Source organism: Parasteatoda tepidariorum, chromosome X1 (genome assembly GCF_043381705.1).
Source record: "Parasteatoda tepidariorum isolate YZ-2023 chromosome X1, CAS_Ptep_4.0, whole genome shotgun sequence".
NCBI lineage: Eukaryota > Metazoa > Arthropoda > Arachnida > Araneae > Theridiidae > Parasteatoda > Parasteatoda tepidariorum.
Genome location: NC_092214.1, coordinates 80,152,736 through 80,167,139, shown reverse-complemented (window position 1 = coordinate 80,167,139; position 14,404 = coordinate 80,152,736). Strand labels below are relative to the sequence as shown.

At 28.6% G+C, this 14,404-nt stretch overlaps 1 protein-coding gene and 1 long non-coding RNA gene across 7 annotated transcripts in view; both read left to right on the top strand.

Moving 5' to 3' along the window:
- The first annotated feature begins 2,446 nt into the window (after positions 1-2,446).
- On the top strand, positions 2,447-5,668 carry LOC122270491 (uncharacterized). The gene is made up of 2 exons (XR_006225828.2): positions 2,447-2,656; positions 4,814-5,668. It is a non-coding gene; the product is annotated as an uncharacterized lncRNA (long non-coding RNA).
- A 3,197-nt stretch (positions 5,669-8,865) lies between these two features.
- LOC107442720 (A-kinase anchor protein 7) overlaps positions 8,866-14,404 on the top strand; it is a 66,519-nt gene continuing 60,980 nt past the window's right edge. For 4 of the 6 annotated variants that reach the window (XR_011638218.1, XM_071187613.1, XM_043048029.2 and 1 more), the window contains exon 1: positions 8,969-9,424. Coding sequence is in view for 4 of the 6 variants with exons in the window: in XM_071187613.1 (XP_071043714.1) it covers positions 9,142-9,424 (283 nt within the window). In the remaining 2 variants the exon portion in view is untranslated. Of the gene's footprint in view, positions 9,425-14,404 lie in introns of all 6 variants that reach the window. The other 2 variants (XM_043048031.2, XR_011638217.1) reach the window with 2 other exon arrangements.

Sequence of the window (14,404 nt, the reverse complement as noted above, 5' to 3'; positions counted from 1 at the left end):
TACTAACTGAGACATTCGTATTAGCCTCTGTTGAATCTACATCTCATTAAAGCCAACAAAGAATAGAATTAGATTAATCTCCGTGCAATCGACAAATTTTTATAATCTCTCTCTTTAGTGTTGAACAATATACCACTGCTATTTTGAAATAGCTCATTATTCATTTGGTATATTCCTTCTACCAAAGGCGTTTAATGTGTAAGAGTATTTATAATTCAGGGACAATGTTCTAAATCTTCCGTCTGTCCTTCAAAGGCAGAACCAGAATCATTGAGAGAGAACCAGTCACAAAATATTCTATTGCGTCTAAAGATTTTTCTGCATTGTCTAAAGTAGCTAGGATAGATTAGAAAAAAACACTATCTACTGAATACATTCTGAATATCTTTCTTCACTGCATCAGAGCACTTAGTCTGTATGGGCTGAGTTCTGGTGATCTGGCTAAATGTCGACAAGCTTACGATATTTTCATAAAATTAGTATATAAAACTGTGTATAAATACACATCCTTTTTAGCAACTTTGCTATGCATTCTTCAAAGATGTTTGCCAGTTGAATATGGCTCTGGCAGTTTAAATGAATGTGATCTTAACCAATACATTCATCTACAGATAAAGCTGATTCACAGAACATTAGCCCTAGTAAAATTTATAAAGTTTTCATTACTTCATTGAATCGCTTTATAGTGACGTTTTCAAAATTAACAAAATGTTGGTACCTACTCTGATCTTTCAGCAAGAGAAATTTCATAATTCTTAGTTCAAGAACAACAACAGGGAATATTTCCGTATTGTGATCTGTCACGCCAACTACAATCTCCAAGGTGATAAATAGATTTTAAACTTGCAAATTTATATAATAAAAAAAAACACATGTAGATAGTTGCCCGGGGGTGGTTACGAGTTATGCCTTTCGAGTTCGTCCCTTTCTGTGAGTTCTTTTTTTACTTCCTGGTGGCTGGCTGCCCAGAAGTTGCATTATTCTTCCACAGATCACCATATGAAATTTCCCCAATAGCCCCACAAATTTCATTAGGCACAAAAGCCAGTTTTTTAAAGTTACCATTGTACCCAATTGCACATCATTAGTGCCTTTATTTTTAAGATAAGCAAGTAAATTATTATTTTAGCCCAACCATAAGTAATATTTTTTAAAAAAAAATCAGTATCGGAATTAGAATAGTTACACAAGATACAAACAATGCCAACAAACAGTTTAGATACATAATCATTGAATATGTAAATAAATTACATTTCAACTTACCAACATGAATTAAGACAAAATCATAATCACCCCTTCACAACAGCCCACTTAATTTGTCCACATTGATTTCAGGTTGTGCAAACAACATCGATATCTCATTTTCATTCAACATTTAAGTAATTAGCTAAATACTTCACCAGGGAATCACCTAGTAAAAAGAATAATAGAGTATTTTATGAAGAGACAGAGGAAATATGAAAGGTTTGCTTTACATTGTCCATTTAGACTTAAACATTAACTGTCAAAAATCTTAGGGTATTCAGAATGAAAAAAATACATATATAGATATAAAAAATACAAGTATTTTGAAAAGTCAATTAAATGAAAAAAATTCAATTTCAAATTAGAATCTAAATAGAGATAACTTAAATTTAAGATAATTTGCTAATCTGAATTATCTTCCAATCTATTATAGTAATTTTATTATGTATTTTAAATAAAACAAATTACTGAGTACAAATTGTTTTGCACATAAATGTGATGCATACAGAATCAAAAAATGTTTTGAAAGTATGCATGCTCATAATTTATTCAATAGTTAAGACCACCTAAAAGAATAATGATGAATGCAGTAATTGTGAATGAAAATGATAAATATTAGCTAAATTTGTTCCATTTCTCTCAGATTTGTGTTTAGATTTTTTTTAGATAAGTTTACAATGAAATTGAGAAAAAAAAATTTTAAACATGATCAAAGATTTCTTCACTATTTTTAAGAAAATTCTGTATTAAGCTTTACATAAAAATATATTTCCTAGAAAATAAAGATACATTTGTATTATGTCACTAAAATAAACATAAAATCATGTAATTTAACTAAATGAAATTTCATTATTAAACTGCTTCACACATTTTTGACAGATCAAACAAAGGATTTCTAAGAAAGCAAAGAAAAACTTTGATGAATGAAATTTTTTTTATGACGATTTTCTTTAAATACATAAATTTTACATATAAAGAGAAACAAACTATATAATTTAAATTCTAAAGCGTTGTATTTACAGATATTTAATAAAAGTCTTAATCTTTTTCAAATTCCACGTAATTTTTTTATATACTACTATATTTTTATATACTAATATTATAAATTCTTAATTAATAAGAATTACCTATAATTCAAACTTTCATGAGGATAAAATATGAAATCCCTCGCAACCAAATCCAGAAAATGGCTTCCTCTTATACAAATGCTTTTGTTTAAAGGTGGGTTGACACGATCAAAGTACTTTGATCAAAGTAAGCGCGCGCATTCACCAATAGGGAAATATTTTTAGGGAAATGTGACGTTTTGGAAGAAGTTGTTTTTGTTTACAGGGAATATGTTTATTTTGAACCCTTCTTTCAAGAAATCTGGACGTACTAAAAGGATTTGAAAACTTCTCTATATTATCGGGTAAGTGAGAATTTCAACGTTTATAATCAACTATATGTGCTTTTAAAATGATTTTATGGTTATTATTTTAAATACTTAGACTAATTTAAAACATATTGATATNTAGTTAATAGATTATTAGAAGTATTTCTGAACTGAATAATCAGAAATAAACACAAAATATGTATTCCATGCCTAATAGTTCATTTATTCCCGATCTGTTGGTGCATTAATAATTTTTATTAAAGTTTATAAAATATTTAGTTGAAAATTTTTTCAGCTCTATCATTTTATAGTTTAATTGATTGCTTAACTTTTATTACTGTGTAGATATTAATACTGATTATTTTCTGTCAAAATTTTATATAAGTAATTGTTTTTTTTGGTTACTTTCTGTCTATATTTAATTAAAGAAAAAATTGCTTATAGAGAAAATTTTGTGTCATGACAAATGTGGAATTTAAAAAACATGGAGATCCATATGTCTCATTTAGGAATTAGATTAGTTGTTAATTCTATATTGAAATTCAGTTATTTTAAATTTTTGTGCATCTCTAGCTTAATATTAAGATCTTTTTACATTGGTTTGATCTTTATACAAATTTGCTTGAGAGTTTTAAAATGTCTTGTTTGTTTGACTTTATCTTTTTCGCCAAATGTCTTATTTGACCACATACACTCTAGCTTACTTGATACTAAAATTGTTTCATACAGAGAATATCTTATTTCCATGTATAATAATTAAAAATTAATTTCATGAGTTATCTTGATGAACTATAGAAAGTTTTGTTGTTGAATAAAAATGTTTAAAATTTCTTTAGTCAACCTCATTTTGGACTGTTTGTGATGCTTTATGCTATGATTCAGTTATTAAATTGAAATCCCATGGACTTGCTTTTATTTCTATTAACTTATGTAATAGAATAGTAATTTTTTTTTTTGTTCAAAGTTACATTATTTGCTCTAAAAAAGAGCAAAAAAAAATTTCTTTTCCTCTTTCTGGAAACATACGATATGCAAAATCTTAAATAATTTGATTAAAATGTGCTAGTTTTACAAACATAGATACAATACTTAATTTATAATATACAGTGTGTTCTCTAAATACCACTTTTGATATGTATTCTTATAATCCTTATCAAAAAGGAAAACAAAAAGAGTGTATGTTACAATTAGTATAAAAGTATGGGGAAAACATATGCACTATTGAAATCTGACTATTTACAGTTAAAAAATGTAAATGTAATTAACATCAAAACAGGTTTAATTGGGTGTTGAAACTTGAAGATGTGTTTTTTAAACAGTCAAATGTGTCTTGTTGTATATTTCTTTTTTCTTCCAGAAAAGTGATTTGTCATTTTTCTGTGTTTATTTTTTCCTTCCTTAAATACTAATTTTTTGATAAGGTATTTGAAAAGACATATTAAGAGCAATCCTCATGAAATACCACATATATAGCCTATGTCTCATTGTGCTCATCAAATTCAAGTTTTGTCAAAGTAAATTGAAGCTTTTAATCTATGCATTTTATAAATATTGTTTTAATATTAATGAAGAGTTGATACTAATTTTGTTACTTGATTGTTCAACATATACAAATACTTCATTCTCCTCAAAAATATACAAATTGGAAGTAACAGTCAGCACAATTCAAATGCTCATTAATAGGCAGTTTATTGTTGAGTAGTAGGAAGTTATTTCTTTTCAAATTTAGTAAAGGAGTAACTTTGTGTATTGTGAGTATAGTTTAAGTTTATTTATTATTTTTTCTAAATGAATATTCAATAAAGACAGTTTAATTTTGTGTGGTGTAGACCATTTTGAAACACTACTACTATTACTTTTAAACAATTTTACTGAAATATATTAAAAAATTCAGAATTTTTTTATGTTTGAAGTTGTGTTAGACTTTTGTGAAAATTTTAAGAGGGAGTAGTCGAAATTGTATTCGGAAAAAATTTGATATTATTAGTTGATTGTATTAGGAAAAGTTGATGGCGTAGCAAATGTTAATCACTAATTTCGTAGAAGACACAAAAAAATCGAATGATAATAATGTAATGTAGCAGTATAAAAAAATTAAATCAATTGTAAAGAAAAGATTTATGAACCTTTTATTTATTTGTTTTTTTTTTTTTTTTTTTTTTTTTTGAATAATGTATTTTTTATCTCTTACAGGTTGACAGAATTTATTCTTCATCTCCTCTTCTGCATTTAAAATAGCCTGTATTATATCACAGCCGGAAATAATTACAAGCTTTCATTTTCTAAAAACCATAAACAGAAGTAGAAAGAGCAGTAGTGAAAGTGTTCAGAGAAAAATGTTTTGACCTTAGGGAGCTTTCATAATCATTTATAACTTTTTATCTTAATTTACTTAATTACCTTAATTAATCTTAATCTTATCAGGACTTTTATAATCTTAATTATGTATTACTTATTTTTGTTCTAAAAACTTTTGGGGGTTATTGTGGTAGCAATTTTTAAAAAAAAAAAAAATTCTTGTACTGGATCTTTTATTGGGTTAATAACATTTTACTATGGCCTATTCAAAACTGTTATACAAAAGTTTTTAAATATATTTTCTAAACATTAAATCTGAGGAAATTTGCTATTATATATTCTTTGTAGATTAAAATTCAAATTATATTTTTATTATTAAACAGTTCAAGACTCTTTCTTTAAATTTAAACTTCTTCTAATTGTTTTATATTGTAAAATTTTAATGTTGATACTGCATAATGTATATGCATGTTACATAAAATATTTATAAATCTTTGTGACAGTTTTCTTCAATCTTTTTGTTCTTATTCTCTTCTTTTTAAGTACTAGAAATTAGTCAAAATAGTTTATGGGTGAGAGCTTATAAATTTCTTCATTCATAGTTTCAGTGTATTCCATTAAAATTATTTCCTTAAACTAATATGTTTAATTTACTATAAAAATTATTTCATTCAATTTAATATATTGTTCTTTCCCATTTCAAATGATTTGTAATCCAATGATGTTTTTACCAATAAAATTTCTTAAACTGAGCACTATTGCTTGTATGTTGCAAAAAAATAAAATTGAATTTCAGTGGAGTTGTATAATAAATTTTATAAATATTATATTTTTCTGTATTAGATGTAAAAGGCTTCAGCATGCAAAATTTATAGAAATCAATACTTTTCTTGATGTAAAAGTTACTCTGTATATAACAATAATAAACGATATAGGAATCAAATAGCAAATGCCTAAAGTTATTGAGTATCAAAGTTTTCTCAAGTTGCTAAAGTTTCTCAGCAAATATCACTGAAATCCAAGTTTATTTACATTTATTGAAACAGTCTTTTTGTTTTAACTATTTCAATTCATAATTTAAAATCAACAAGTCCAATGGATTACCAGTAGGACCAGGTTTTACTTTTGATATATGGCGAGGGATGTCAGAGAAGAATGATGAAAAATTAACGTTTATTTATGTATAGTTTATTTTTTAAAAGAAATAAAAATTTGGCTTTAAAAGAGCATGATATAGCATAAGCTTTTTTATAATGAGTTTGATAATAATTATTACAAAATAATAGCTTGCATAAGGAATATAAATCGAGAAACTTGTTTGAGTAAATTAACATTCTTTAATGATGATGGTAACAAGTGGTATATATATAAAACAATAAAAACAAAAAAGATTACGAGAATAACAAAGAAAATTAAGAAAAAATAATAGCTTTATTTGCTACACAAAAGTTGCAAGTACATAGAATTACTAAAATGCATCAAAAATACAGAGGAAAAATATAAAATGAAAAAAAAATTTATACGTAAAAACAAAGCATTTTTATTAAAAAGAATAAATTTAAAAGCCGGAAAACTAAAACAATGAAAAAATATAATATATATTTCTGTTTTCCGACTTTTTAAAATGTTTTTTAAGTAAAAACGATTTTTTAAATATTGAAAACTATTTTAACCCAATTAATTTGAATAATTAAACCAGTAAAGGTATAAGGAGATTAATGGAAACTCCTTCAGTGCTTCAAAAGCAACTGGTTTTGATATTCTAATTTTTGCATACATAGTGATTTAAAAATGTGTATTTGTCATTTTATTTAAGACATATTTCAAAGTAAAGAGAAAGAACATTACTCTTATGCGAATAAGGACGGTATTTTTTAAAATTTTGAATAAAATTATAATAGCCACCAAGGTAAACCATTTATTGGAGAAAGAATTCGTTAAAAAAAGATATTCTTTTAAAAGACATACAGTTGGAAAAATACATATGCTAATACCAACAGAAGATATTTCGACTCCTGTGCCCTTTGCATTCAAAGTGTGAAACCCGCATCAAAAACTAAATAAGAAAGAAATATGGAAAGCTACCAGCCCTTGGGTGCTTTATTTGCGTCGCACAACAGCTGCACAATGGGCTACTAGCGACGGTCTGGGAAACATTCCTGAGGATGATCCCTAGACATACCATCGAAATTTTGATCCTCCGCAGAGGGGATGGCTCCCCTGCTTTAGTAGCCCGACGATCTGCTCGCGAAGTCGAGCACTTCACAGTAGAACAGTTTAACGAGGACCAATACCGCTCGCCCTGGGTCCCTACGCAGGCTGCTCAAAGTGGTCAGTCCACCCGTTTGATGACCGCAGCCAGTGATGCTTGATTGAGGTATTCTACTGTAAACTGTGTCTTTACGATCAGTCCACAGCGGGACTACTAGCACAAGTATTGTACAGAATGTAATGGAACTGGTTCCTCAGAGATCGCTAGCACAATATTCAAAATTTCGCTTTATGTGACCCTCCAAATTCACCTGCTATTTTGCATACAGTGAGAATGGGCTTGAGAAATAATTATTTTGAATTTTTTCTGTGATTAACTTGATTGTAACCGCGAACGTGAAGTTAGGATCGAGCTTTCTCATCCCACGAAACTGGAAAAATTCTATTTAACGCATCTTTGAAATTGACCCTTATCCTTTTTAGAATCCTCTTTGGAAAATACGTCATAGATAACAATCAATTACCGATACCCACAATTGGCACAATTATCGCTGTTTGAATCAAAGTAGAAATTAAAGTTGAACATTCATCAAAGTAAATTACGTCACATCAAAGTGAGAGACAATTACAAATACAGGGAACTTTCTATTCGCGATCGCAACACTCGAATACGCCATCTGGGGAGAGACCGGTTTCATGCCTTTAGTCCTTCTCCCTTCCCTCTCCTCCTCTTTTCAGTTATATAGGAATGTACTACGATATTTTCCCCTTTCTTAATATTTTTCCTTTTTACTTAATAAAAATATTTTCTAAAATTTCCGTGATACTTTTCTTTAGAACTATGTTTAATGCAGTTTTCAGTGCCATATAGTTTCTCAAGTTAAAAGATTTTAATCTATATGAAAATCAAGAGAGAAACTAACGTACTTCCTTCGTCTATGACTTTCCACACGCTAATGGGGAAAGCATGTGAAGTGTTGCCATAGGAAAAGAGTTCTGCTCTACGCCACCTGCAGCCCATTTCGATCGCCAATATATTTATTTAATTTCAAAAACAATAATTTTCCTCTTTTCATTAATATAATCACAGGGTTGGTTAAACTGCCTATATCAATGTCTAATAAAATATGATTTTATTTTTTAAACTTCATTAAATAATTTTAAAATTCGAATGAATTTTAAAAACGCAGAGGCCGAGATTATTCATTTGATATATCATACTCTCAACAACAGTGCGTGACTTTTTTTCCCCTTCGCATTTTCCCTTTTCCCTAAAATTTCGCGCTTCCCATTTTTGTTTTATTTACTTTTATGACTTACTTTGATTGCGCGCGCCTACTTTGATCAAAGTACTTTGATCGTGTTAACCCGCCTTAAAACTGCTACACTACACAATGGCGCCAGCAAAGCACATAACAGGGCAGAAAAAGCACTGACTGGCGACAAAAACATCAAATAATGTCGCCACGAGAATATATATTGTAACCTTTTAATCGTTGCCACCATATAAAACAGACCTTCATTTCTTTAGGCGAAAATCTACAAAAATCACATTTATCCAACGTTATCATCTCCCTGTTGCCATTCTGTAGTAGAAACTATGGTTAAAAACTAGTTACCCAATAATCGATTTTTTTTTTATTTTTCTTTTATTGAAATTACATACATTTGCTGACTTGTGTGCTCAATATAGGCTTATAAGTCATTGTCAAGTAGAAGGACAGATAGAACAATTCAGAGAAAGACATCACAAAGAATACATCCAGGGTTACGGCGGGATTCGAACCCGCTACTCCACGCTTAACAGAGCGTTTGGACCGGCGATACCGCTCGGCCCCCAATAATCGAAAGTGAGAGAGAAATTGAGATGAAAAAAGAATAGCCGGAAGCAGCCCGGGAAACAGTAAATAAAGTTTTTTCAAAATTTTGTTCTTCAATTTTCTCTAAGTTTTCTTGTCTAGTTCTCTAAGGTTTCTATGTCTGTGACACTATGCTTTTAGAGTAGTATTGTAATGAAATTCAAAATAATTAGTGACATATTAAAAGTGACTTGTTTCGAGAAAGAAAGATTTTTGTTTCATGAAAGAGAACTCATTTCTGATTTTGTATTCATGTGCTGTATAGTATACAAAACTGTAAGTTTCATTCTGAAGGAAGCTCCATATCTGCGTAGATCATACTTCAAAAATATTTCATCTAAAATCAACAAAGTTGAAGGTGAAAATTGTTTGAAATTCAATGAACACATTGAGAATATCGCACATTCTTCTTGTTCAAGGATGAATGATGATAAAGGTATTTTAAAATTTTATTATTAGTATATAAAATATTAAAATGGGGGAGGGGGAGATTTCCTTATCGTGATCTGTGATAGAATATTCGCCGCCAAGTATTGGCTACCTCCGGGCTGTGGCCCTCGAGAAACTATAATAAAATTATATTGCTGATTAAATTTTGAAGTGTGAAGGTCATTGCTATATATAAAAGTTCTAATTTTGATTTAACTTGCTAAACGTTAAAACATACTGAACTGAATGAAAGACAGAAAAATGTTGAGAAATAAATAGTAATCATCATACTACATTTAAAAATCTTTTTAAATAAATACTTATTAGTTTAATTTTAAAATGTTCCTATATTATGTCATATTTCTAAATGTAGGACCATAATAAAGAACAATGAATTTTCAAAAATCAAGTAATTTTACACGAAATTTTTAACTTTGTTTACTATTTAGATTTCACTCATTTTAGAAACAGCAGAAAAAGATAAATACCAAAAATATTACGTAATTAGAAAATTTAAAATAAAACAAAAAACAAACAAGGAAATTAAATTTTTCAAATCAAATTTCAATAACAGTTACTAATCTAACAAAACTTAAAATAATTGAATTAAAAATTTTTATATTTAATCTTTTTTCTCATCTTGTAACACATAATTTAAACTAATAATTAGAGCCCAGATTATGATGACCTAAAAAATTCCTATAAATGCTCTTAGATTTACGAAATTTGTCTTTAAAATTGCGAAAAATATCCTTAAAATTGCCCTATTATTTAAGTAAAAATATTATTTATGTAAAAGAATGTTTTCATCTTTAAAATTACTTTCATTTGTTTCAAAATTTGTAATGCGTTGAAATCAGTTTCTATATTCATTTAAATTTAAAATAAATTTTATATGTTAAAATAACATAAAAAGGAAAATATATTGACTCCTGAGCATGGGGGAAAAAGAGCACCCCTAAAACTTAAAAATGCTTCAAAATGCAAAATAATAAAAATGTCCCAAAAGAGAAAAAATGCAATTGTTATCAAAATCTGGACTCTACTTATAATATATTTAAAAAGTTGAAAGGAACGAAAATATTAAAAATAAAAAAAACAGTTTAAATGCATTCATTAAATTTTTTAAAATAAAATTTTTTTTATTTAGCTAAAACCTATTAACAATCAATTTCCTACCTACATTATAAATTTGGCTTGAATCTTAAGCTTGACCTTGAATTTTTTTTTTGTACAAACCAAAACACTGTCGTTCAGAAATAATTGACAAAATTTATTAACACTAATTTTTTTGCTGTTAGGAAATAATTGACAAAGAGGCCACAATTTTTTCCTTCATGAAAAATTTATTTTTCTCAATTATGAGAATCTTTAATTTTTGAGAAACCATATACAGTGTATACCTTTTCCAGAAGGGTCGATTCCCTGGACACTTTTTAACAATCAAAATAAACAAACGTCTCTTCATCTTCCCCTCTCTTAAAGAAAAAGAAGAAAAAAAGTAAGATAATNAAAAAAAAAACAGAAATCTTTTGACACATTTTTTCCTTTTCTAGTTTCTAGTGATTTATGCATTGAACCCATAAATGGGAGAAAACATCTATCAAGACCATGGATGACACTCCTCCTCTGGAATACAGGAAAGGGGGGAGATTTGTTTTCAAAAGAGCACAACTGAGTCCCATCCCCCTTCTTTCCTATGCAGCTGGCTAGTAAAAGAGGCATTTCCTGGAACCTTTTTATTAGAGTGTTAGGGAAAGAAGTAATACTGTGAAAAAGGGTAAATGCAGCAAACATTTACTGTTTGTCTAGGATAGGTACTCTGATAGACATTTGTCTGGAGGTGTGGCGGTGACTATGGTAACGAGGTATGATTATTTCAAGTAGGGGTGCGAGGTCCCTCTTTAGGGCTGGTTTCGGTGGGAGAAAAGGAGACTTCTTTCTTCGATCTATTGTATTAGCCCTAGAGTGAAGAGAAATGAGCATTCGCACCTGAAACATCATTTAGAGCATTCGATTCCTTTTTTTAACCTTTTCTCTTTTTCAAAAGCTTCTGTTTTAGAAAAAAAATTCAACAAATTTATTTGAGTTGTAAATTTTTTATTTTATTTTTCCTCTTTTAACTTTTTTGAAATTTGAGAAATGCCTTTTAAATTCAAAAAAGGTAAAGTTTTAAAATCACAAGCACGTAAAATTCTGTACAATGCGTTTGAGTGTTTTGCTAATGAAGCTAAGGAAAAAGCCCTTAAATTACCTCTCCATCAACCAACTCAAAGAGCATGAAAAATGGCTGCTATCGTATTAATAATTACGTGCGAAACCTAAATTTTACACAGTTAATCAACATCCTAACAAACAAAAACGGAAACAAAAATACAATAAATTACAGTACAGAACCCGTTATCCGGAAATCAGAAAACCCAAAAACCGGAACGAAATTCAATAAATTTTCTCGTCATTTTTAAAAAGAAATTTTTTTTTTCCTCATAAGATTTTACGATTTTTCTTTCTTTTTTTAAAGATGTTTACCTTACCATCATTTTGGAAATAATCATTAGTGTATTACTTCATCGTTTTTTCTTATTTTTAAGATTATTTCCAATTTTTTAGTTGGGTTTAACAATAAAAAAAAACGGCTTTTTGTAGCGATTCAGAAAACCGGAAAAATCAGTTATCCGGAATACCGATCGTCCCGACCGTTCCGGATAATCGGTTCCGTACTGTATTAGTCATAATTAAGAAATTACTATACTAATTTGGACAAAACAATACTATACTTTAATAAGAAACAGAAAACAGAGCAAAACGGCGATTGTTTAAAAAAAAATTTTAAACTACTGAACCTAAAATTTAATTCTTTCTCTCTCTGAATATGAAAATGTTAGTTCCAAATTCTTTTATATTTAATAAACAAAATTTAATAGTGTTTTATTTTATTTATTGAAATAAAAGAGACATTTGAAAGATTTTTAAGTTCAAATTAGTAAGTAAAGAAAATAAAAATAAGTTAACGAGCTTTGGCGGATAATATATTAACTATCCAATGACAGATAATATATTTAAAATTCTCAGAATAACTTGGAATTCGCTGATTTGCAATATTTTTTTCTTGGAAAAGTTAGAATGTGTGAACTTTTCTTTCGCATTCATTAAACTTTTCTTGACTCCTTGAAACCCCTTCCCAACAAAAGGAACCTTCATATTTTTGTAACAAGAGAAATTATTGAATGAGCTGTTGCAACAAAATGTTTAAGCAAGCAATTTTTTTGTTTTTGTCCCTGCTTATTCCTGTCATTAATGTTAGTGTAAAAGCCAGCAAAAAGAATGGATAAAAAGGGGCATAGACTCAGGGCTCCTAAAGGAATATATTTCTAGTGAAACTAAGATTTTCTCATGGATCTTACAAAAGAGATGAGGCATTTCTCATCAGTGGGCAGTAACAGAGGGACTAAAGCTTACAGGCACCCTGCAGTTCATAATAAAGAGTATCCTTCTTATTGTACAATTCATAAATGTCAAACTCCTGTTTGGAGTATGAATATTTATTTTTACACACATTCAGACCTTTTAAAGAAAAACCCCTTTGATGCTTTCCTTGGCCTTCAAATGGTTGCAAAAGAGCTACAATGTTTTCACAAAAGAAGCATTAGTAACTAACATTTTCAAAATTTCAGGAAGTCTTTCATTAATTATTAAACTTAATAACTTGAATAAATTGTTCCTTTTTATGTTTCAGCTCTCTTCTGATTTTCATGGATACTATTTGTCCAAATACAATGACAAATTGAAATTGTTATTTCTATGAATAATGATTGATAAATAGGATATGTATGGAAATCGTATAAAATTGTTTAAGGCAGCTCAATGTTTTATTAATAAATAACTCATCTGTAAATTTATCATGCATAGTAAATTAGTTATTAAGAAAAAAATAAATGTGCTAATAAAAACTGTTTTGAATAAATAGTGAGAAAAACTATACTGGTTACAATAAAATACGAATAAGAAAACGTAATTTAAGCAAAAAAATCTTAGATAATTTCAGATGGTTTGATGGGTGCTGATAAAAATCATCGTTGATAGTTTTAGATTTTATCCTAGTTGTGGTAACTTGCTTTCAGTTTCAAAAAAATAAAATAATTTAAAAATAAGTAATAAAAACAAAGATATTTAATATTTCTACGGCACAGATATCGTGAACTATTTCTATTTTCAGCAAAAGTTTTATCTCCTTTTAAAATCAGAGTTATTAAGTTTAAGCTCTTCACTTTTTCCAGAAAATTCAAGTAATAAAAGAAATTAACTGCTTTAAGAAATGTACAAGTTTAGAAGTTAAACCATCTACAGGGATGAGATTTTTCCGCTTTTTAGCGGATTTCCGCTTTTTTCACTTTTATCTCCTAACATTCAGCTTTTTTATCAAAAATTCAGATTTTCTGAAAATTTCACATTTTTTATAAGTATTCCGCTTTTTCAGAAAATTCACCGATTTTCAAAGAGAAACAGAAAATTCAAACTACATAGCTACCAATCCTTTCTCATTTTTACTTATTTTAGCTATTTTCTCCCCTTTTACGTGCGGCAGATCAGATTTTCCGAACTTTTTACCCGCCCTCCAGATAGATCCGATTTTCGTAGTTCAAATGACGCTGCTTCTGACAAGCCTTTTAGAGGTCCCAAGCCTGGAATCTGCTAATATCTCGATTCATGTTCACAGGATTTTAATATAGCTTTTCATATTTGCGTGTTGCGATTCTTATTCACTCAATTTGAATATTGTACGTTGCGATTCTTATTTACGAGATTTAAAATCCGATATTGTGATTCGTATTTACGCCTTTTTAAAAACCTATGTAGCGATTCGTATTCACGCAAGTTTAAAATTCAATGTGTTGATTTGCTCATGCGGTTTATAATATCAAACATTGATTTTCGTATTTATACGTTATTTTAAAATAAGGCATTGGGATTCGCATTCACGCATTCT